The sequence below is a fragment of the Erpetoichthys calabaricus genome, chromosome 1 (genome assembly GCF_900747795.2).
Source record: "Erpetoichthys calabaricus chromosome 1, fErpCal1.3, whole genome shotgun sequence".
Taxonomy (NCBI): Eukaryota; Metazoa; Chordata; class Cladistia; order Polypteriformes; family Polypteridae; genus Erpetoichthys; species Erpetoichthys calabaricus.
Window position 1 is genome coordinate 146,101,734 of NC_041394.2, and position 26,158 is coordinate 146,127,891.

A 26,158-nucleotide genomic window follows, 5' to 3' on the forward strand; every position below is an offset into this window, starting at 1 on the left:
ATCTACAATGGAATACCTCAAGAGATGCAAGCTGATGGTTTTGCCATGGCCCTCACAGTCCCCCATCCTAAATATCATTGAAAATGTGTGGGTAGATCTCAGAAGAGAAGTGCATGCACAATGGCCCAAGAACCTTGCACAATTTGAAGCCTTTTGCAAGGAGGAATTGGTGAAAACACCCCAAGTAAAAATTGAAAGACTTTTAGCTGGGTACAAAAAGCATTTACAAGCTGTGAAACTTGGCAGAGGGGGTGTTACGAAGTACTGACCATGTCGGGTGCCCAAAATTTTGCTTCAGTCCCTTTTCATTGTTTTTGGTATAGTGTGCATTGGAATGATAGAAATATAAAATGTAATTTTATATTAAAGAAAAATATTAAAGAAATGTCATCTTTGTCTTTTTGCTGTTCCGTTCATCTTCTGCTCACTTAACTATTCACAGTAACTGACATTTTAATCAATGGTGCCCAACCTTTTGCATGCCACTGTACAGTAATCCCTCGCTATATTGCGCTTCAACTTTTGCGGCTTCACACTATCGCGGATTTTATACGTAAGCATATCTAAATATATAACGCAGGTTTCTGTGGACAATGGGTCTTTTTACTTCTGGTACATGCTTCCTCAGTTGGTTTGCCCAGTTGATTTCATACAAGAGATGCTATTGGCGGATGGCTGAGAAGCTACCCAATCAGAGCACGCAGTTAAGTTTCTGTGTGCTGATTGGCTCCGCGACGGTGCGCCGAATTCGATTCCGCTGCGTTAACCAGGAAGACTCGTCTCGCTCATTCAGCATCAGCGTGTTTCGCTGTGTAAAGAGTTAACTTTTGTGCTCTTTTGTGTTTATCTTTGTGCATAGTCAAGCCCTTCGTTATGGCTCCAAAACGATCCGCTCCTGCTACTGCTTCAGGGGCCGTGCCCAAGCGCCAACGGAAGATGCTAATGATTGCCGAAAAGATAAAAGGTTTGGATATGTTTTATTTAAAAAGGAGGAAAAGAATATAAGATCTACGGCCGCAGTGTCCTTCTAACTCGTTTTGTGTCCTGGTTAAAGTGGACGTTATAAGGCGGTAAGGTTTATAAGAGTGTGGGAAAGGTTTATAAAGCCTTAAAATATATATAAATAATAAAAATAAATATAAGGTCGCTACTTCGCGGATTTTCACCTATCACAGGGGCTCTGGAACGTAACCCCCGCGATAGGTGAGGGATGACTGTATATCATACGACTTTTACATTATAGATGGTGCCAGTAATGTTCAAGTTTCTAGTGTACGTTTAGCCTGCAGATAAAAAAGTGTAACTTATGATAATAAACGAGATGTTCCTTTGTATCATTGTAAATATGGCATGTTAGCTACATTAAATAAGAAACAAAAATATTTTCCTGCTGATCCAACAAAAGCTGCAAAGTTGGTGTCTCAAATGTGTGATTGGATACTATGTGGGAAAAGAATGCCTTAACTGCTGTGCCACAGTTGATATTATTGAGAGAAATGCAGACATTTACTTCCGGTACCAAAAATCTCAAACTGCTGGCACCGTACTGTTTTAAAATTTGGTGTTTTTGGTCCTTTTCCATGACTGGGATACTGTGCAACCGTGGCTACACATGCAGTACAATAGGGCTTCACTTAAAGATTATTTTGTATATGATTAACCTGTTGACTATTTTCTCGATCTAAAAATTTTAAAAATGGTATTTTTCATTAATAACATAATTTTATATCATTTTGTCCAACTTTAATCTCAACCAAATAATTAGGCTTTTGGGCTCTTTAGACCTTGTTGTTACAATGGATCCACTCTAAAACTTATTGCACATGTATTCTTAAAAAGACCATCTTAAATTGAGATTGTCGTTATCCATAGACACAGTGTGGTGTAGTAGTTAACACTTTGGATTTCATACCCTGAGGTTGTGAGTTCCAATCCCGCTACAGATATTGTGTGACCATGATAAGGCACTTCACCTGCCTGTGCTCCAATTAGAGAACAATAGAAATGGACCCAATTATATCTCAGTGTTCTATATTGCCTTGGATTAAAGCGAGCCAAGTAATAAATAAATACATCAAATATGCCTAGTAGTTATATTCATTATTAAGAAGATTAATAATGTCTGTGAAGTATACATCATACCAAGAAACAGACAACTCAAATCTCTTGACAAGAAAACTGAGGTAAAACCAATATTTTACACTTTTGCAGCTACAGAGTATTAAATAATTATCAGCTAAACTTTTCAGTAACAGTTAATTTTTACTCTGCCGACTTTGGTACAGCTTTGTGAGTTAAGGGCAGGATGAATGTATCTTAATTCAGATACGCCCTTAAAGAAAACCTGCACCAGAGTGCACGCAAACTCAGACTGGGACTAAGGCTTCTTTCAGCATGACAATTATGACAATAACTTGAAGTATACAACTAAGACAACAATGAAGTGAATGAGAACCAGCGATTCTGTGGCACGTGACATTAAGAAATTATCCTTTTACTTGTGTGTGTGTGTGTGTGATTTTTTTTTTTTTTTTTTTTTACACAGATATACAAGCCCACTGTGGGTTTGTACAAGAGTGTGACCCACAATAAACTGGCAGCCTATTCAGAATTCAATCCTCCTTTTGCCTAATCCTGCTGAGATATGATCTGGCAGTATCAAGCATTTAATTGTATTAAACAGTATTTGTCCATAAATGGATAAATAGATCTTTTAAAAGCATTACATATATATTTGAGTGATATTACTGTATTAACAAAGAGTGTATAACTTCAGATTATTGTAGACTACTTTTAACATTGATTTTGTTTTCACTTTTCTCCCAGTTAAGAGTCATCCTTTTGGAAGTGATTTTGACAGATCATATGTAAGTATCAACTTTGTTAGAATTTTTTAAACTATTATTTATTTTATGGTACATTATAGGTCATAAAGCTGTTTTGCTTTGTTGTATTGCTAGAGGATGATAAATTAAAATTGCTCATTCCATCTGTCTCATATTTTTAAAAATGTTTTTCATTGAGTCTGCAGTTTCAGTTTATGCTACCTGCTTTGCCATATCCAGTTTTTTTATGAATTTTTTATAAAACTTTTACATTTTTATGTACTGGAACGTCACTTGCCATTTTCCATCCATTTACGCCTTAAGAGAGTTTTATTTGTTTTTATTTATATTTTTAGGGGGATAAAGAAAAATCTGCAATATTAAACATTTTGCTTCACCTCCATGACCATTTAGCAAAGATTGCAGGTAAGTTGGCATTTTCCTGTAGCCCACAGCAGTTCTTTAAATGTGTGTGTGTGTGTGTGTATTTAGCTTATAGAGGTATGTATAGTTACTTTCTCATAACCAAAGTATAGGGAAAGTATTGTAATTGTCCAAAGATTCGATGTCAAGATTTTGATGAATCTTGACATTTTAGACCTCCCTGAGTCTGGAATTATGTCTGTGTGTGAATGTAAACACAATAACTCAAGTACGCTTTCACTTAGGTCAACCAAGTTTTGCATAATTGTTCAATATATTATTAATTTGATTTGATTTGTTGATTTGATATCTGGACTCAAATATAATTTGAATAAAAGTGCTTTTTTCCAGTGAACCCTCTAGCACAGACTATTAGACTGGATACCTTCCCATTTATGTTAGCAGATCAGTTCAAATACCTAGGGGTAAACATCACAAGTAAATATAAAGATGTATTTCAACAAAGTTTTAATATCTGCATGGAAAAAATTAAAATGTGAACAAATGGTCTACCCTCCATCTCACTTTAGCAGGGAAAATCACTACTGTCAAGATTAACATCCTTCTTAAGCTTCTTTGTCTATTTCAGGGCATCCCCATATACATTAATAAATCATTCTTTAAAAAATTAGATTCAATTATAACATCATTTATTTGAATTTGAAACATCCATGCATATAAGGGCGACTCTACAACAACCTAAAGCAGAAATGGGCACGACATTACCTAATTTTCAAATTTATTACTGGGCTTCAAATATACAAGCGACCTGGACATTGACACAAATTGATGAATATACACAAGCCTGGTCTGCAGTAGAAATAAAATCTTGCTGTACTTTTGTATGCCCTGCTTTGTGCCCCAGTAAATAAGTTATTGCCAATATACTAATAATCCAGTTGTTCATAATTCACTTAGAATATGGAACCAATGCAGGAAGCACTTTAAGACATAGAAGCTTTTACCGGTTGCACCTCTACATGATAATCACCATTTTCTGCCATCTCAAACCTACACAGTATTTAATGTTTGAAAAATGTCCAGGATTTAAACACTTGCAGAACTGTGTGTATATATGTGTGTGCTTCAAATTATCTTCCCATCAATGCAATTTTCCACTTTACTAAAAGGAACCTGCCCAATTTTCGTTACCTTCCACCCATTTGTATTCCAGAGGTAGTACTGATTAGTCTTGAAGACTCAAACAGCATCTCAATAACATATAAAAACATTTTAAAGTCATTTCCTTTCAAAGATCCCAGGGTATGATGGAGAAAAGATCTTTCTCTTAACATTTCAGAAAAAGAGTAGAAGGCAACCACGCAGAGAATACACTCTAACTCCATTTGCACAAAACATTAAATCCTTCAACTTAAAATCTTTTATCATGTCCAGTAGTTTAAACATTTATCTTGTTTAAAATTGCCCAAAATGTATCCAGGGCAAGATTCAACCCGTGAACGTTGCAATCTAGCTCCAGCCTCACTGGGCCAGATGTTTTGAGCATGCACCAAATTAACATTCTGGACAAAAAATTTTGAATGCCTATTGGACAGCCTTGGTTTCACAATCACTCCTAACTCATTAACAGCTGCGTTTGGTGTTCTCCCGGATGGGCTTAAAGTGGAGAAGGACATATTGATTGTAATTGCCTTTACCTCACTACTAGCATGTAGACATATTGTGTTCAGCTGGAAGAATCCCAGCCCACCTGTTGTTAGTCAGTGGGTAACTGATATTCTATACTATTTGAAATTGGAAAAAAAAATTCTTACTTAGAGGATCTGTTCAAAACATTTTTAAAATATATCAAGATCTAATTAATCAAATTTTAGAATAAGCATTTATATGGGGGGGGGGAGGGGGAGACATTCTCTTTTTTTGTTGTTTTTAAAGATTTGCTCATGCTTTTGGCTCTCCTCTCTTTCTCTCAGGGGGGAGTTGAATTCTAGTTTATTATGTATGACTTGAGTGTATGGAACGTTTGCTTCAAATAAAATCAGTACAATAATACAAATACAATAATAAAAAAATTAAACTTGTTATTGTGTGGTGCTTTATCAGAGTCCCTGGGTCTAGTTGCGGAAACCTCTGATAGCTGTTAGAAGTACTGATCCACTGCTCAACCTTAACTCAAGAAATAATTTCCTGGGTAGTCCCAGAACTAGCTATGGGCAGAACTTTAACGCTCCCTTTGGCCACAAGGGTGGTGGACTAAGATTAGATAGGAAAGAAATAGCGATCCAGACAGCAGTTGGAAAAGAAAACATTATTAGAGGATGTGAAGATGATGTAGAAAGTTTAGCAATGGAAGCTTTTTATTTTAGGTGGGAAAGTGTTATAGACACCCTGCCAGGACGATGCTTGTAGGACTACAATCTGTTTACAGTGTGGCTGTAGGGTTTATTTTCTGTGAATCGATACCTTGTTTTACTTCTTCGTAACTTCCATTTCCTGTGTTGTTTTTATAATAAAACACCTTTTTGTATTTTTTGTCTTCACTGGCATTATTTTGGGTACAAGGATAGCACAAAATTATGTTCACATCTCAGGTTTAAGTGCTAGGTTGAAGCTCTTATAAACTGTACCACATAGCATTTTGTACCTTGGTTACCTGTGATGAATATATATTGAAAATTAATGTCATAATACAATGTGTTGGTAGTGTGGTACCAATTTATTAATGGATACTAGTTGAAAAGCCTGCTGAAGCAGGCAAATGTATATTTTATGGTCTTTTATTATATTATATGGTCCTGGTTTCTATCATGAATGATCGCCAATGACACTATTGGTGTTTGCAGATTCTGTGATGCTGCTTCCGAGAGACATTGCTGCTCCACCTCATAAAGCATTTTAAATGCTTCAGCAAAAGGATTATTGTCGCTCATGAATGAACTCAGCAGGGTCATGAGGTTGGGGTTGCATTTATAGTTCTCTTTGATTTGCATTCTTTGTGCAGACGCCTCATCAAGATCAAGGATATAAAGTTGAGCAAATCGACGATGATCATCATTTTCAGGATGTAGAGCCCCAGATCTTTGATAAATCTGTCCATCAATACGAAAGCAGTAGGGCCCGTATCCAAGAGGAGAAGCAATTTTAGCACCGATTGAAGCAAAGGCTGTTGCGCTGTTAAATGACCTTATGTTGTCCATGAAGTTTTTTGAGTGTTCGTGTTGTCCCGTCATGAGGTTCTTCAGTAAAGCAGATACCCGTATTGGAGGTAAACTCACTTTTCCTTTGTGGCAACAGATGTTAAACAGTGTATCTTGTGGTTGTTCAGCAGGTAAATGTTTCGCACTACTGAATGTGCACCGTAATTGTAAATTTCCACAAAAATGTTGGTCGATGTTGTCCTCAATAACATATGTTCCAGTGGGTGCATGAAGATGCTGAGGTGTAGGTAATTGCGTGAGTGTTGCTCTGTGATTGCGGTCTTGTTGGTTTCGTCTTTCGCATCGACGGGATGCTTCCTCCTGTGTTGCATTTGCTCTGTGATTGCAGTCTTGTTGGTTTCGTCTTTCTTGCCGATGGGATGGTTCCTCCTGTGTTGCATTTACTCTGTGATTTCGGTCTTGTTGGTTTCGTCTTTCGCACTGACGGGATGCTTCCTCCTGTGTTGCATTTGGTCGCCGAGTGCGGTCTTTTTCATTTCGTTGACGTTTCTTTACGGGAGAAGACCGCTTCATCTAGCGGTCTTTTGCGAGGCATAATCGTCTAAGGTTTAGGATAACTCGTTCACTATTGTGAGGAAATGGTGTACTTTACCTGGAATATGTGGCACTAAACTCTTGACGTGTACAGGTATTCCGGAGGGCCATTAGAATACGATACGATTCCGTAGTCCAAACCAAAATTAACCAAACGTTCTCAACAATGCTAACATTATTTTCTAAACAAATATTAATCATCTGGCAACGCAAAACAGTCCCACGTTTAAACAAATTGTTATCATCACCTAGCAATGAAAGGGAGACTACGTACGTACGTACGCACGCATAGGCATTTTATATATGTGATTTACCATGGAACCCTCTGTAATGCTTTTCATGGCTTAACAGTTAATTGGGATTGTGGAAATACTGTACCTGAGAAACCCTGTGATCAAATAATCCTTACTCTGACTGCTAAACGATAAATTTCCAAGAGTCACCTTTGGTAGTTAATCTGGCTAAAACAATTAGTTTGTGAGACTGAGAAATATTGGAGTGGTTATAATCTCTGGCAGCAGTTATATAGCACCAGTAGTGTTGTATGCCTGATATTTAAATAAAGACCAAATCTCGGAGCTAGAAACTGAAGCCTTCAGAAAGCACTTTGCTAAGATGGTCCCTGGACTTTGCAAGACATTCTCTGTTCCATAAATTAACTCTAAATTTGTCTTGAAAGTAGAGCAGAGAGAGAATGTAAGATGTGTGTGTCTCTGTCTTTAAATTGCAATTTAATGTCCAAGTGTTTGTATTTGTCAGCTTATAATATAGGAGTCTGATTTTTAGTTTCATAAGTCTAGGTCTGTTATTCTTGTCCCTTCTTTTCTTCCAGGTGAACATGACTGTGGAGATCATTTACATCGTGGGAGCAGAAATCTGACCTTTAAGGAGGCTTCTGATTTTTTATCTGTAAGATGACTGTTTTACAAATTTTGTGTTTTTAATATTTGTATAATTGGTAGGATAAGTTCTGCAAGATTTAAACTATATATGAAATTTTGTCAATACTTAAAATGAGCTTTAGAAAATAAATTATTGTAGTATTAATGTATCATCATGCAAAAAATTTACTTGTCATGGAGAGTAAAGAAATGTGTGTTCCCTCTAACTATAATATGCAGAGCTTTCATACCTCTTTTTCCAAAGAGGGTGTACAGATAGGTTCTTCTTTTGGAAACTATTAAACTCTATGTTCCACTCTCCACAGCAAAAGCTCCTATTTAATCATAGTAGTAGCATTCATATGCTTTCCTGAACCAGCTATGAGTTCCTCCTTTGAGTTGTCTGCCCAACATATTCTTGCAGAATATCCAGACCACCTTACCTTACTCTTCTTGTATTGAAAAAAAATTGCCAGCTTTATTCAGATGTATAATGCCATTTGTGCAACTTGGCACATATGAAGTTTCTCATGAAGGACCTCTGTATTTCAGTTATCATCCAGTTACAAAATTTTAAAATGTAGCTATCCCTAAATAGGTTCAGAATATTTCTTCTGAAGAAAACCTTTCTGCTGCTCTGGAGTGGATTATTAAAAGTGGAGAAAGTGCAGCAGGAATAAGGTAAGGACATGTATTATGCTTACTTTTCCAGATGATGTTCATCTTAATAGTTGACAGTATTCATTCTTAGGTTTTTATTCTTAACCTTTTAAACTAATTAATGCAGTGGTTCCCAAACTCGGTCCTGGGGACCCACTGTGGCTGCAGGTTTTTGTTTCAACCAGATTCACAATTGATGATAATAATCGATAACAACTGATCTCATTTAATTAGCTGTTTTTTTTTTTACTCCACTCTTATTCTTCATTCAGAAAAACACAACAGCATGGTTTTTACATTTATAAGACATTTATTTATATTTTTTTCTAAAGCTATAAATGCTTAACTCTCTTAATGTGTTTTTCTATTATTTTCCCCTTTTCCTGTGTAGTTTGCTTTCTTCATTTAACCTTAATACTAACAATTAACAACCAGCATAGCAGACACCAGGAAGATGAAAGCAGCAACGACTTCAATGTCAGAGCTGCTAATTAGTAAATAATCAATTAAATAACCAGAACACCTGGAAAAGCAGACTGAGAATTAGGTTTCAAATACTGTTAACAATTAAAAAAAACTACATATTCCCCATATAACTACGTATTACATTTTAATAAAAATCTACCAAACTTAGTTTGTAATTTGTACATTGACTCCAAAACACGGAAACAGGGAAATAATGACTCACTTAATTAGGCTAAGAGGCCAATAAAAAATGGAAGTTGGTTGGAACAAAAACCTGCAGCCATAGTGGGTCCCCAGGACCTAGTTTGGGAACCACTGAATTAATGTCCTAATAAAATGTTACCAGTCTAACACAAACATTCCCAAACCTGCTTAATTCAAATTGGAGTGCATTAAAAGAGGAGAATTACACCTTTAACTGAGTCACTCACTGTGTTAAACTCAAGATATTGAACTTTTTAAGCAGTACTAATCAATCTATCATTCTGCTGCCCTCCTGAATACTACGTAATACCAAATCTGCTCAATCTTAGAACATAGAACGTCTGTAATTAACCTTATGCAAACAACAGTCGGAAACTTAAAGAACTGTCTTTTAAAATCATGTCTTTTATTAATTTGGAATGGAGTCTCTGCAGCAGTACCATTCATGGACACCCCAAACCATTATATTTACCACTACCAGGTTTGCCTGGGGTGCAAGTAGTCAAAGCAGTACATGTTTAGATCCCCATGAGAGAGAGAGGTTGGTGTGTTGATAGCGCATTGCCATACCCACCACACAACAAACCACCTGGATTTGGACCGGAGTGCAGCAGGCAACACTTCAGCACCACACTGGAAACGTGTGAGGTTGTTTACAGGGGGTGGAGTGCCAAACCTGCCACCAACCCCCAAGTTTTCCCTGTAAATTGGAAGACCTGCTTGCAGGGCTGGATGCAGATTAACGTCATACTCGGGATGAAGCAATTGCAGGTTAAGGGCCTTGCTTAAGTATCCAACGGAGTAGTCACTTCTGGCGTTTATGGGTTTCGAACTGGCAACCTTCCGATTGCCAGCACAGATCCCTAGCCTCATAACCATCACTCTGCCTGTGATAGTTCTTGATAAATCTAGTCCAACCAGAATGGGAATGTTAGGTCTTGGGGTAACAGCATCCAGGTTACCCACAAAGCTTGGTTCGGTTAATCCTAAAGAATTCACATAGAGTTGCAGCATGGGTTCAGAACTTATAAAAAAATATGTTGTTCATGTTGGCTTCTACTTTCTTGTGTAACAGTGTAAAGTAATTGTAGTTTTATTTTTGCAGTCAGTTTATATACGTTTCTTTGTACATCCCCCACCCCCAGGTTGATTGGGAGATCCCAGGAAGAAGACGTAAAAGTGGTTTCTGACATTAAATATCTGGAATCTACACATCCTAATATGTCTTTTATTTGTCGCTTCCGACGTGCATTTGTTGTTGTAATTAACAGAATGCTGCTTTTTGTCTTGGGTAAGATTTTCTTTTGATGGTTTTAAAATTCTGTTTATGTACAGGGTACCTTTGCATTATATAGAAGCTGTTTCATATTGCATTGTCCTTTAAATGTTTTACTTATTGTTAAGCATTTTTAACAGCCTGAATAAAAATGTATCCTTTCAATCTTTTAACAAACAATTTTACTTGTTGGCAGGCATCGGAATTGTTTTGTGTATTTTGTGGTACATGAAATACCGATGGAAAAAGGAGGCTGAAGAAACCAAACAGATGTATGACATGGTGGGAAAAATAATAGGTAAAGAAATCTTCAATGTGAAAGTATTTTTAATGTCATTCGCTCAAGCACCTTAATGCTTTAATCCAATTGTTATTTGGGTAAAAAGACTGTCAGTCAAAATTATGTTTGTACACTCACCCTCTTTGTCCCTTCACTTTGTATTAAAGATGGAACAACAGTTTTAAAATGGAGTTAGGATGCAGAAAGATTATTATTTTTGATTTATTGATTTCTTATAGATGTGCTAAGAAGCCACCATGAAGCATGCCAGGAAAATAAAGATTTGCAGCCTTACTTGCCTATTCCACATGTTCGTGATTCCCTTATTAAACCTCAAAACAGGTATATAAAATTTAAAAGATTTTCTTCATTTATAAAGTTTATTCATTAAGTAAAATTTATCAAAACAGTATTTACATCTTACTTTTTAGTATTTGAATATGTAGTTTTAATTTTGGGAGCTGCTTTTTGAACAGTAAGAATTAAATCAATATGTGTTAAAATTTTAACAAAAATACCTCCTTTGAATTTTTAACCAGTACCTGTTGAATTAAGTCTCCTGTTGTATATGACAGAAAAAGTAATCAGCTTACCTGGAAGGAATCAGTATTGTAAATATCAGTTAAAATAATAAATGCCTTTCTACACTGTAGTAATTGTTCCCCAGAATACTGCTTTTGTTAATATACAAAACAAATTTTCTGTTTCTGCCATGCAAGAAGAATTTGCTAGATGTATAGGGTGGTCCAGATCTAACTATGCAACTTTTAATGCAATGCAATAATTGCATAATTAGATCTGGACCGGGCGGCACGGTGGTGCAGTGGGTAGCGGTGCTGCTTTGTAGTTAGGAGACCTGGGTTTGCTTCCCGGGTCCTCCCTGCGTGGAGTTTGCATGTTCTCCCGGTGTCTGCGTGGGTTTCCTCCGGGCGCTCCGGTTTCCTCCCACAGTCCAAAGACATGCAGGTCAGGTGGATTGGCGATTCTAAATTGGCCCTAGTGTGTGCTTGGTGTGTGGGTGTGTTTGTGTGTGTCCTGCAGTGGGTTGGCACCCTGCCCGGGATTCGTTCCTGCCTTGTGCCCTGTGTTGGCTGGGATTGGCTCCAGCAGACCCCCGTGACCCTGTGTTCGGATTCAGCGGGTTGGATAATGGATGGATGGATCTGGACCACCCTGTATTTCTAGGAAACCACTCACATTTGCAGCAGTTACATCTGAAGCAACAGATGGGAGCTTTGATATCAATTGGCACTTTTCTTTGCATACTGCAATTTTTTTAAACTACAGAGCAAACAGACACCAGAACATCAGTTTACAGCTATGTTATTTTGCCGAGTAATACTTATTGCCATTAAATCATTAATTTTAATTCAGCTGAAAAACTTTACGCTTCTCATTTCATAGCAAGAGCAGGGAAGGCGAATGATCAAATAATATATTTTGGGTGGGGAACACTAATGCTCCTTTGTTTTAGTTATATGCAGTTGTGATTTTAGAATTTACCCTTTTATATTAAACCACACCAATGGCAGGCTGGGGCAAATTTTATTACTGCAATTTCACTTGTGCAGTATGTGTAATCCTGAAAACTGAGGTGGTGATTACTGAGAGAAATATAGTACAGTGGTAATCTGTAAATGTTTAACTTTCAAATTAATTAGTTTTGTCTGTGTAAGGTAATATATGTTATTTTTAAATTGTTGCAGGAAGAAGATGAAAAAGGTCTGGGATAGAGCTGTACATTTTCTTTCTACAAATGAGTCTCGTATGAGAACACAAACAGAAAGAATAGGTGGTGCTGACTTCCTAGTCTGGAAATGGATTCAGCCATCTTTAGCTTGTGACAAAATACCATCTAAAGTTTGGCAAGGAAAAGGTAAGGTGAAAATTGTGATTTTTTTTTTGCTGTTTTTGTTACGTCATTGCTTGGGGACTCCTTCACCAGTTCTGCTACAGTAGATTGAATTTTCAGTAGTGTTTCTCACAATGTAAGTAACCGAAGCTATAGGTTTTAAGTGCATGTTAAATCATAAATTCTGCCATTTTCCCTGTATAAAATGCTTTTTGCCATTTGTTGAATTTTTTTCTTATTGCAAGCTATCTTTCAGTTAGACCTCTATGGGGAAAAAAAGTTGATATGTATGTGTACGTTAACATGGCACTTAGTGTTAATGAGATTTATTAAATAAATATTACATTAAGCTAAAGCGTTGAATAATATTTCCTCTCTACCCTCACAGCCTTTCCACTGGACAAGAGAAATTCCCCACCTAACAGTTTAACACCTTGTTTAAAGATACGGAACATGTTTGATCCTGTTATGTGAGTATAATGTTAAATAGTTGTTTAGATTATGCCATGCAGTATTTAAAAACAATCATGAAAACATGCTTAATAAAAAGTTTGCTTTTTGCAAGACTTTATATGCTTGAATGGGATAGCATTGGTTTTTTTTTTTTTTTTTTAATTAAATAAGCAGACAATTTTTTCATATATGAAATTATCATTAGGGCAGTATTTTTACACAATTTGGCTAGTCTAAGATAAATGAATAACATCATCCATTAACAAATAAATAAAACAACAAATATACATATTGAAATTGGATCTTCTAAAAAAATTAATTTTAAAAATTTCCTTTTTGAAATATAATTTCAGGGAAGTTGGAGAAACATGGGATTTGGCTATTCATGAAGCTATACTGGAGAAATGCAGTGATAATGATGGCATTGTTCATATTGCTGTGGATAAGAATTCTCGAGAGGTGAGTGGAAAGTTTCCAATAAAGTAAACAAGTGTTGTGCAGTGGAGAGTTGTTTGCCATAAAATTAATAATTAACACAACTGAATTAGTAGGTCTTATATTTAACATGGCCACCACTAGCTCGTAATACATATACTTGGATCTATTATGTTTTATATTTAAACAAATAATGTTAAGGATAGATGTTACTAGGTTCCGTTTTTCAGTTTAAAAAATGCACAATTTGCATAGTTTTGTAACAATGTATTAACATTTACATTTATGTAGCAATTCGTTTGTTTTTTTCTTTCCTTCCAGGGATGTGTATATGTTAAATGTTTGTCAGCTGAACATGCTGGAAAAGCTTTTAAAGCATTACATGGTTCCTGGTTTGATGGTAAGTAACTGGCAAAAAAAATGCTTTTTTTTAATTTTTTTTATTAAGTAGTATTATTGAAGTTATGGAATGTAGGTACCACTGTTTTCATGTTGAACTAGATAAAAATAAAAACTATTAGGTGACCAACAATTATGTGCTGGGCAGCTGTTGTTGATTATTTATGGGTTATATGGATTGGGTTGTTTTTTTGTGTTAAACGCATGGGCACTTGTATCATTCATCAACTATTTTTCTTTGTTAGACTAGTACATTTTTGAAATAGTGATGCGTTGATTCAAAAACACCAGATCAGAACTAGTTCGTTTCCACTTAAAATATGTGATCGGCCAACTGGAATGCAAGTTATACATCTCTAGCTGGTTTTATGATTCTGGGATGGGTGGGGTGTTTGGGGGAGTGGTAAGATACACACATGTACACTGCTTTTCAAGGTCTCTGCTTCTGTCAGTAAACCAAATTAAATAATGTCTGCTGTGTTGTGTAAGTATATTAAAATGAAAAATTATGCCAGGAAAAGAGTGGAACTAAAGCAGAGATGTTTGGCACTACTAATTTAATAACACATTTAAGAGGCCATCATGCAGCATAATATATAGCACACCTCTGAATGTTAGACAAGGTGACGATATCACTGTGTCTATACAACTTTACATCGTGACAAGGGTTAATGTGTTCAAAGTTCTTATGCTAATGAGCCTGTGGGTAAAAAGAGAAAGTGTCACTTCTGGACATGATAAAAGCAGGAAATTCTTTCACTTTTGTTTGCTGTAAATATGGCAAGAATGAGTCCATGATTTGCTGCATTAGTAGGACGTAAAAAGAAAATTGCAAACATTTTTTTGCTGGTGCATAAGAAAACTGTGAAAATGTTTTTTTTGTTATGTGATCAGATATTATTTGAACACATTAAAAACAGTTACACAGACAAAACCCTTGCAGACTCAGATGGCATGAGCTGGTGCGAACCCCACACACTCACCAGGAAGAGGATTTGAACAGTGATGTCTATAGCAGCAAGAAAGTGTCTGACCTGGTGTGTCACAGCTGACAAAATATAAAATATGTTGGTTTGATTTTACAGAGTGGCTTTTGTGCATGTACGGTGGAAAAGAGGAAGAGATAGCAATGTTACTGTGTGGAAAATAATATACACATTTCTTCATTAATGTTGAAGTAATTTACAAGCATGTAAACTGTGTTCATGTGAATTAATATGTGCAGCAGTGTCTTGCGATATACCGAGGCTTTGAAAGCTACTGGCACTGAACTAAGTAGGGAACTCTTCATTTTTTGATGTGGGGACAGTTTGCTGAAGGCACTGTTAGTACCAGAGTCTTTTTTTAAGCACTTTACTTTCATTTGCTGGTGTACCAAATCTTTTGAAAATAGCAGTCTTGCACTTTAAAGTTCAGCTGTTAATTAAGGAATGTTCATAGATGTAAAACTGTGTTTCCAGTAATTATTCAATAAAGTAAATTTTACCAGCACAATCCTTAGTGGTAACATTTGAACAGATCATGTGACCCAAGGATTAGGCAGTACAGAGCCAGAAATCAGATTCAGACCCACTGATTTTTATTTAAAAAAAAAGGGGCGATTGGAGCTGGCCAGGAGAAAAGCAGTATAGGCAGCTCTAGAAAAAATGCAAAACTGTACATCATAGTCTGAAAACTGACTTAGGATAGGTTGCTTCTGTTAAAAGAAAGCATCTGATATGGTGAGATATTACAAATGTCTTTTTTAAAGTGTTTTTTTTTTTTAAACTAGTGATCCAGTTTATAGTATTTCAGAATTGCATGTTTACAAAATCATAACTGATTTTGTTCTCTTCAAAGAGAATACAAGAGGACTTAAAGTCCTTGGTAAAATTATAGATGTTAAGATTTGTCTCTAAAATATCTGACATAATATAATAATAATAATAATAATAATAATAATAATAATAATAATAATGCATTACATTTATATAGCATTTTTCTCAGTACTCAAAAGTATAGGCAACTTATATTAAAATATTAAATCCAGTTTTACACTCTGGTGCTATATATATTTAAGAAGCATCTGACTTCCCAATGAAATACATCAGGATTTAACTAGATTATTGAGACAGTTTGGATTGATTATAAAACCTTTTTTTGCAATATTAATATTTCAACATATTTTTTACACCATTTTTATGACCTGCTGCAGTAGTCTTTGTCTAGTCCACTGATTCTTAAATATTTTTCCCCCATCCCAATTTATACTTTTTTGTGTCTTCAAGACCCAGATTCACCACCAGTAGTCACCTGGTGGTGAAATCCTTTCTTGAAGTATCACTGCAGACAAGCATCCATTCCCCCTAGGAGAATTGCCAATGCAGGTAATATCAGAGCAATGGTGTTTGCTTTAACTACCCACAGCAACTTACTGATTGTAAGACACTCTGCAAACCCTACATGACCCTTTCCCATTAATTACAATTGTGAAGTGCGACTCTGCTCAACATTACAGTAAATCAGACTGGGTCGTAAACCATATTTTAAGTCCATATTTCAAAGGATTAAGATCAACTTTTTAAAAGCTGTTATTGGTCATTTTTAATGAAAAAATGTTATTTGGGCCTGTTATCTACGTATTAAGTAAATGTCTGGTTTATTGCATCAGTGGTAGATTTCTAAAATGTTTGGGCCAGCAAACCAGACTTCTGCAACCTTCACTTTTGTAAAGAGTTTGAAGGAGCAGGAGTTGCTGCCAGATTCTGACATGCCCTTACAAATGCAGAATTTTGACAGATACTGCCACCTAATGGGCTAAATGATTATGTCCACTTTCTAGCGGTCTTCCTTAATCTTGCCTTTAAAAACAGAAACACAGTTCCATTTCTCCTGATCCGAGACCATATGCAGCCAGCTATACAACGGAATAGACATTCTATTCTCCTTTCAGCCCTCAGTGGTTTCTTTCTCAAATTACACTGATAGTTTAAGCATAACTAGCACTTGCTGTGTTGCCACTCCTTTTAGCATCCTGGAGAAACTTTTGTAGTCTGTTCTTATTAGTGCCCTTCTTTTCATACTGGAATCGCTAGTAATTGTCAGAGCTGTTTAGTCAATGTTGTATTTCCCCATTTTCAAATGGCCAGGTTTCATTTTTTATTGATTGGATCTGCTGTTACTTACAATCACTGCAGGTTATGGTAAGATAATTGGTCTTTAAATAACATGTCTAGACAGATTAAACAAATTCCAACCACATTCTTAAAAAAAAAACAACAAAAAAAAAAAAACGTTCCCAAATGAGAACAAAATTAAGAACTTAAGTTTTCATTCTTCTTCCTAGAATATTGATGGCTACAGTATTTCTGGTGTTTGTTTTGATCAGTTGCAAACAAGTAAAATTATAAAGCACTTGGATATCTGACACAGAAATGTTTATAACAGGGTTGATATTAAGACCATAAAGAGTATGACACTTCATGCTGTCCATCTTGCATTACATTAATATTTTTCATTTACACAGTAAATAGTAGTAATAGTAGTTTTAACCAACAAAATCTGAAATGTACTGTATTAATCTTGTGTTTTCTACAGTTGGCATCTTCACAATTGTATTGGATTGTGTTGCAGTAGTATGTACAGCTAAGCACCAAATATTTGATTCATTTTAATTTCAGTGTTCCCATTTAAGTAATACATGTGCATTCTAACCATTATCTGTATCTGCAGTGTGCAGAGCTTTAATTCCAATGGTGCCTACAGTGGTGTGAAAAACTATTTGCCCCCTTCCTGATTTCTTATTCATTTGCATGTTTGTCACACAAAATGTTTCTGATCATCAAACACATTTAACCATTAGTCAAATATAACACAAGTAAACACAAAATGCAGTTTGTAAATGGTGGTTTTTATTATTTAGGGAGAAAAAAAAATCCAAACCTACATGGCCCTGTGTGAAAAAGTAATTGCCCCCTGAACCTAATAACTGGTTGGGCCACCCTTAGCAGCAATAACTGCAATCAAGCGTTTCCGATAACTTGCAATGAGTCTTTTACAGCGCTCTGGAGGAATTTTGGCCCACTCATTTTTGCAAAATTGTTGTAATTCAGCTTTATTTGAGGGTTTTCTAGCATGAACCGCCTTTTTAAGGTCATGCCATAGCATCTCAATTGGATTCAGGTCAGGACTTTGACTAGGCCACTCCAAAGTCTTCATTTTGTTTTTCTTCAGCCATTCAGAGGTGGATTTGCTGGTGTGTTTTGGGTCATTGTCCTGTTGCAGCACCCAAGATCGCTTCAGCTTGAGTTGACGAACAGATGGCCGGACATTCTCCTTCAGGATTTTTTGGTAGACAGTAGAATTCATGGTTCCATCTATCACAGCAAGCCTTCCAGGTCCTGAAGCAGCAAAACAACCCCAGACCATCACACTACCACCACCATATTTTACTGTTGGTATGATGTTCTTTTTCTGAAATGCTGTGTTCCTTTTACGCCAGATGTAACGGGACATTTGCCTTCCAAAAAGTTCAACTTTTGTCTCATCAGTCCACAAGGTATTTTCCCAAAAGTCTTGGCAATCATTGAGATGTTTCTTAGCAAAATTGAGACGAGCCCTAATGTTCTTTTTGCTTAACAGTGGTTTGCGTCTTGGAAATCTGCCATGCAGGCCGTTTTTGCCCAGTCTCTTTCTTATGGTGGAGTCGTGAACACTGACCTTAATTGAGGCAAGTGAGGCCTGCAGTTCTTTAGACGTTGTCCTGGGGTCTTTTGTGACCTCTCGGATGAGTCGTCTCTGCGCTCTTGGGGTAATTTTGGTCGGCCGGCCACTCCTGGGAAGGTTCACCACTGTTCCATGTTTTTGCCATTTGTGGATAATGGCTCTCACTGTGGTTCGCTGGAGTCCCAAAGCTTTAGAAATGGCTTTATAACCTTTACCAGACTGATAGATCTCAATTACTTCTGTTCTCATTTGTTCCTGAATTTCTTTGGATCTTGGCATGATGTCTAGCTTTTGAGGTGCTTTTGGTCTACTTCTCTGTGTCAGGCAGCTCCTATTTAAGTGATTTCTTGATTGAAACAGGTGTGGCAGTAATCAGGCCTGGGGGTGGCTACGGAAATTGAACTCAGGTGTGATACACCACAGTTAGGTTATTTTTTAACAAGGGGGCAATTACTTTTTCACACAGGGCCATGTAGGTTTGGATTTTTTTTTCTCCCTAAATAATAAACACCATCATTTAAAAACTGCATTTTGTGTTTACTTGTGTTATATTTGACTAATGGTTAAATGTGTTTGATGATCAGAAACATTTTGTGTGACAAACATGCAAAAGAATAAGAAATCAGGAAGGGGGCAAATAGTTTTTCACACCACTGTATTCTGTAATGCATAGACCATCTATATTTTATTTGTCCCTGCATTTCAGGCACAGTGCACCTGGATGGGTTATTTTTTTTATTAAGGTCAGGTTAGAGTCACTGAACTTTTCAGATCTCTTAGGAAGCAGCATGAAATCCTGCACCTATGTCAGTGTGTCAGAAATTTTTATATCACTTCTGATGTAAAATTGGCACAAAAAAATTAAATTCCTAGGTGTAGTGGTTTTAAGGTAGCATTTTTTATTAGGTCTGTGATTTAGTGGAATATGCTACATGCTACAGCCATATATTTTAGTAGTTTTGATAAATTGTATGTAGTTACATACCAGTAGAGTTCAACTCGATATCTATTTTGAATCTTTACAACTTTAATCAACTTTGATTAGGGATGTAATACACTGTGGCCGTAATATTCCCTGTCTCTTAAATATTTTTTTCACATTGTATTTCTGACTAATACTATTTGTTTATGAGCTGCTGTTCTGCATAAAAGAATGATTTTAAAATGCTTACATTGCTTTGTGTTTTTCTCCACAGGAAAATTAGTAACAGTAAAGTACCTTCGACTAGATCGATATCATCAACGTTTTCCCCAAGCTTTAAACTGCAGCACTCCTCTTAAACCATCAGACAACTTTCTGAACACTGTCTCACACTTGCGTCACAGGACCAGCACAATCAACTCTGTGGCAAAGTCATGAGAACTGGCTAATGCCTGTACACTGCTGTAGGACAAAATGGACTCTTGTCTTCCTTTTTATGCAATTTTTTCTATAGACTCCTGGGGCCATTTGAAGATATCTGCAGCTTAATAAATGATTTAAAAATGTAAAAAATAAACTCAATTCAATACTCGTGTTCATTATATGTTAAAAGAAAAAACAAAAAAAAATAATATCATACAAGAGACACACCCCCCTCCTCTAATCCCACTTGAGAGGGTAGTTAAATATTAGGCTTCCCTATCACTCACTCTTAACAAAGCTACTTTTACTACTGGCCTCAAAAATGAACTGTCTTAACTCAGCTTTGTTTGTGCATGAGCTGGTTAAAATATTGCCCCTATTTAAGCTTTAAAGTGTATAATAATGTGGATATTTATTATTTTCTACAGCTGTTTTGGGGGACATTATCTCAGTAGTATTACTATTATTTTTTAAGGCATGCACAAGCAGTTAGATGCAGTGCTGTATGTAAATTTTGGTGGTGGCTGTATCTTTTAAAGTGTCTAACTAAGCTTCCTGTTCATACTGTGCAGCACACTTAGCCAAATAGGCAGCACCTGTATTTAGAGGTGAAATAGACACATTTTGTAATGACTGATTATTCAGGCATTTTTTGTGGGGATGGGAGGGAGTTTGGGAAGCCATCAAATTTTTGTGTTTAAATGCTGACATTCAGCAAGTAGAAGGACAGCAAAAACAAGATACTAGCAATAAGGGTAGTTGTCAGACTTCCTGTATTTTTAGTCCTTGTTTTCTTGCATTAATTTAACTGCCTTTATCATTACATGGCATTCATTTGTTTTAAATACAGATGACTACTACCAACATGACAGATAATTAAATATAGCTGCCTTCTGATTAAAACAGATATTACTCTAAATCTTGGGGTAGGATATTTTTTAACTTGTATAAAGATTCTGAATTAAAAAAAACTAAGGTTTATTTAATTCTTAAATCATTTCACAAAGGAACATTTGTCCTGATTATGGCAAAAACGTATTACAAGTGCAATCCAAATGCTTTGATTTGTGATTAAGGTAAGCTGCTGAATTTTGGTTGTAGTTCATTTCAGGGTTATATTAGAATTTACTCATTTTTTGTTTACGTTTGATAATCTTCGTTTGTAAGAAACATTACAATGAAGCAGATGTAAAGAGAGAAATTTGACGTTAGACATTAGTTAATTGTATGGCTGTTTTAAAATAAAAAATGTCCATTGTGTACTGGCTATTTACAGAACTAAGATGTACAAAACAATGCACATTGTTACTAAAAATAAACCTGATGCACACTCTCCCACAGCAGAAAACCTTTTTGTGCCTTAACTATGTGCTTTTTAATGGCACTGCTTACTTGAGAATGTATTTGGTTTATTAAAACTATTCAGAAGCAAATTTTGTTGCACAGAGCTCATTGTGTATAAAATACTTTTCACCAGAGGAATCTTGCTGTATTTTTTGTGTGCATCATGGTTATGTTTATATTTTTGTAGATTTAGCTTGAATTCGGTGCACCTGAATTTTCTAAAGACCTGTTGCAAGAGTGAATGTAAAATATTGATGTGTCATTTTTCCAATGGCAGAGCTTGATTTTAGCTGCATCTTTACATTTTTCTGCTTCTAATGTATTTTATGTAAACACTGTACATTTAAAGAATTGTAATATGTACTATTATGCAGCGTATTTTCCATTAAAAAGACCAATGCTCCTACCTGCATAACAGATGGGAAATTGTATAATAGCCTGACATTTAAAAAGTTCAGATGTTTTAATGTAGTTTGTCACTTGTCTTGTAAAATCAATCTAATTAAAGATTTATTAGGGGTTTTTAAATTTGTGGGTTTTTTTGTGTGTTAAGAATTGGTTATTTGGTAAGAAGAAATGAAGACTATGTAGTTACCATTCATTACACTCTCCTGAGCATTGCTGTCTTGTGGTCATTGGATAAAATTTTGTTTGCATTGTTCATCTGTTTTTTCTTTTTTGAAAAAAAAAAATGCACACATTGCATTATAACTACGGGATTTGAAAGAAGAAAGCAAGTTGTCAGTAAAATGTCAATTCATGAAACAACTAATGCACAGAAGAGAAGAAAGAAAATGTCTTGATTTTGGAGAAGCCGCCAGGAGACAGACAATTAATAATCCTTATTAAAATGTAAAATTGTTGAATCAGTTTAAGAAGGTGAGTTGCAATTGAAGATGGGTTTAAATTCTTATGTTATAAGCTTTGAGACTATGCATTTTGGGTATTAAAGAATGAGCCTCAGTTATGAATTCTTCGTCATTCTAGTATATATACCTGTATTATTGAGCTGTGTAAAATGTTTCTACTACAATAATGTAGCGCCTCTCCAAATCAGAATGTATCTCTGGAAGTGGCAAAGCGAATTGCTTTATGAATTAGTATTTCTTCATCTCTAAGGTCCTTGTCATACCAGAATGTTCAGCTCTTTGCCATAACAAGATAGAGTACACTACCACTAAAAAGTTCTAGAACACCTCAGTTTTTCTTCAAATGTGTAACCACTTGAAATAAAATGAATGACCTAAAATGGTGAAGAGGTAAGCAGTAAACTGCCAGAGATTTAGATTTAACGTTTAGATTTGCAATAACTGAATAAAGGGAAATGGGCCTTCTTCAGGGAACAACTAATAGGTTACAACCTACAGATGATCTGCAACAATTTAAGTTAATTAAGCCTTGTAACTTGAAGCAAACAATTTGCACAAGTGTACCAACTTCTGTTGATTACTTAAAAACCCTGTCTTGAAATAGAGTTGGAACGGACTGTGTTGCCGGTTGCTGCACCCTCTGAATTACTACTTAGACAAAATCACACTGTAGAAAGTTGTAAATTCCAGTGAGAATGTCAAGAAAATTAGAATTAACAAATGAAATGAGAAAGGGCTTTTTTACCCTTAGAAATGTAGGCCTTGCAAAAAAAAAAAAAAAAAAAAACCACCATGAGTGTCAGTGAGTACGGTGTCCTATACAAGCCAAAGGCAATTGGAAACTGGATGGAAACTCTTGATTGGGTTGTGACTTTGGGTCTCTTCCTATCAAAAGACAAGTTTCTGAGGGTCACCAGCTTGTGCGTTAGGTGCCTCACAACAGCTTCAAACATAGCTTAACAGTGCTCCAAAAAAGCAAGTCTCAGTTTCTACTGTGAAGAGAAGACTGCATTGCAGGTTTGACAGGGAAAGCGGCAGTAAGAAAGCCAAAGAACTAAGAAAGAAAGTGAGGCTTGCCTGGGCCAGGAAATACTGACTGTGGATTACTGCAGAATGGAAAAAAGTCTTATGGACTGATGATGAATCAAAAATCTGAAATCTCTGGCTCATCACATAGGTTGTTTGCATGCTATCGAGTAGGTGAAAGGATGGTTCCTCAGTATGTGACACCAACTGTCAAACATAGAGGAGAAAGTATGATGGTCAAGGGTTCTTTTGCTGGAGGCAGAGTTGGAAGTGACTAGCATTCTGAATCACAAGGTTTACCATAGCATTTTGCAATACCTGCTGGTTTGCATCTAGTAGGTTAGGGGTTCATCTTACAGCAGGACAGTGACACAAAACATACCTCTACGTTATGTCAGAACTCTAAATTAAACTGTATTTCCATAAAAACTGAAGTGTTCTAAATCTTTTGAGTAGTAGTTTATGTTCCACTTTCACAGAGGAAGATGAGAGGATGATTAATCCAGTGCATGGACCCCTGGGATTGCGCATTTGCCTCAGGCAGTTTGTACTGTGATGAATCAGAACAATTTTGATTATTACACCTGTTGAGACATGATGACGTTCATCCTTCTGGGTGATTTCCAAGTCCTCATTCAATGACCTTGCACTCCCCTGCCACAGCTAGTTATTGCTCCTGCAAATATCAAATCTTGTGGCTGTAAGATTATCAGTACTTTTTGATCTATCTATTATAAAAAGAAATCCTGTCCCCTGTCCTGATAGTCTACGTGATCTTTCTCAGAAGATAATTTAAAGACCTGCGAGACGAAAGAGACCTGCCACGGTGCGTCTCACGGGAACATAGAACGAGAGTCTTGCAAGACACACCCTACTTACAAGCAATATCAAAAAGAAAAATCAGTAGTGTAAAGGCAGTCATGCAGCACACCACACAGCTCCAGGACTCTCAGTGCATATAAAGTGTATAAGGTCAATACGGTAGAAATGAAACGTCGACGATTAAACGAAGAAGAAAGAAAAGCATGGAGAAAAGAGACTCAAATGCATTAGACAGAAAAAAGAGCAAAAAAGAATAATCGAGGTGCAAATTCAGAAAATAAGGAAAGTAATTATCAGCCCGGAACAAGTGGAATTGAAAAAAAAGCACATCCAATCCGGCTCAGAATTAAATGACAGTGAGTAAAAGACAAAGTAGAACTTCATAGAGATGTTTACAAACGTTGGCGCTAAACACATGCAGAGCAGGTTAGAGACTATGAAACCAGGGAAATTAGGCTCAAAAAACAAAAACGGCGCTATACACGTGTGGAGAAAGTTAAAGGATATGAAAGTAGGAAAATTAGAAAATATAAAAAAGTAAAGATCGCAGTAGCGCAAACAAACAAACTGCCTCATTTAACTATGCATCAGTCTAACTTTGGTTTTGCACAATAATTACTACACTATTGCACCTTAACACTTAATTCTACTTTATTCACATAATTTTACTTATTTATTATGTTCTACTACACTGTTATCTTTCAATCTATGACTTTTTGTTAATCTAACTGATATTCTTCTAACTTTGCACAGTTTTTGATAAGCCGATCAGGATGCATTTCACTGCGTGTTGTCCTGTATAACTATGCATGTAACAAAGAATCTTGAGAATTTCAAAAACAGAGTTTACCGCACATGCATTTATTGGTTATTTTGTTAATGTATATATATTTATCTGTCTGCTTATTTAAAAACCTAAATTTACTCCAGGAGTCAAAAACGTTCTGTCTAGCCCTTGTACAAAAAACCTAGACAAAAGCTGGGGTATCACCTTGGTAAACCCATGTACCTTTGGAACTGCGAGAAGAAAATAGCACGACTTTACAGACAGGAGTCCAATGCAGAACTCTACTTACTTTGTTACTTTGTAAAAAAACAATTGTTAAATGCTGATGATGTAGATCGTTTTGTCTATGCTGAAATTCCAAACAGAGAAACCTATCCTGACCTCATTAAAAAGATTCAGCATATTGGGACTCGCAAGATTACAAATATTGTTTTTACAGAAGTTCTGAAATAAAAGTGAAACCAATGAAATAGGAACAATTCAAAGAAAAAACAATCTTAAAAGCGTGTATCCGGAAAGCCAAATACAGGGGTTGGCGAGCGAAGCCCCCTAGTCTTCTATAAATCCATAAAATATTGGGTCACTTTAACTACAGTTTGCCACTGAAGTAATATATTGAAAGAATTATACATTTTTGCCGTAAAAACATAAATGTGTATGTTTAAAATCTATGTACATTAACAATGGTCTGAAAATCTATCCATACTGTGCTTGTTCTTGTGCATTTATTCCTGTAACCAATTTGCCTGAGGGGAGCTACCATGTAGAGGCTTGTCATGGAGGACATGTGTATGGCTCTCCTTTCTCATCTTCACCGGGCTGTGGCAGTGGAGCAGTCTAAATGAAGTGTTTGCTATCATCCAAATCATGAGGTTGGTTCAGTACAGTTGGCCTGACCTCATCTTACAAAGGATTCAAAAGAACTGTAGGCTTCTCTTGGCTGAGCAATGGTCACTGTTCATGACTCCCTCCAAAAGATGGTAGGCAAAAATGGACTTCATTATTGATGAGCAAGGCGAAAGTAATTGCTAACCAAAAGAACATTATGTACTAGAAAGACCCTGGGTGATCCCCAAATCTTTTGAGAAATTGTTCTATGGACAGCTAAGAGTATAGTACATTTTTATTTACTTTTTTTGGGGATGACGATGGTTTTCATTATGTCCAGTGTAAATCAAACTACTTCACAGTAAGAACATCAGAGCAGCATTCAAACATGGTAGTTGTAGTGTAATGGTGTGGGGTTGCTGTGCTGCCACAGGACTTGATTCACTTGCCATAACTGAAGGATCCATACATTCTGTTCTGTAGGTACTTCTTGAGGAGACTGGCTGGTCTGTCTGTGAGTCGTGGCATAGCTGAGTAATGCAAGAACACAATGATCCACAACATAAA

At 36.1% G+C, this 26,158-nt stretch overlaps 1 protein-coding gene across 1 annotated transcript in view; it reads left to right on the forward strand.

Annotated features, from left to right (window-relative positions):
- Positions 1–21,787, forward strand: part of lemd3 (LEM domain containing 3) — a 50,563-nt gene extending 28,776 nt beyond the window's left edge. Inside the window, exons 2-13 of the mRNA XM_028806991.2 lie at positions 2,827–2,867; positions 3,182–3,251; positions 7,794–7,870; positions 8,441–8,523; positions 10,317–10,462; positions 10,644–10,745; positions 10,967–11,069; positions 12,434–12,603; positions 12,968–13,049; positions 13,386–13,491; positions 13,789–13,867; positions 19,767–21,787. Of these exons, the coding sequence (XP_028662824.1) occupies positions 2,827–2,867; positions 3,182–3,251; positions 7,794–7,870; positions 8,441–8,523; positions 10,317–10,462; positions 10,644–10,745; positions 10,967–11,069; positions 12,434–12,603; positions 12,968–13,049; positions 13,386–13,491; positions 13,789–13,867; positions 19,767–19,930 (1,223 nt within the window). The 3' untranslated portion in view covers positions 19,931–21,787. The remainder of the gene's footprint in view (positions 1–2,826; positions 2,868–3,181; positions 3,252–7,793; positions 7,871–8,440; positions 8,524–10,316; positions 10,463–10,643; positions 10,746–10,966; positions 11,070–12,433; positions 12,604–12,967; positions 13,050–13,385; positions 13,492–13,788; positions 13,868–19,766) is intronic.
- The last annotated feature ends 4,371 nt before the right edge of the window (positions 21,788–26,158 follow it).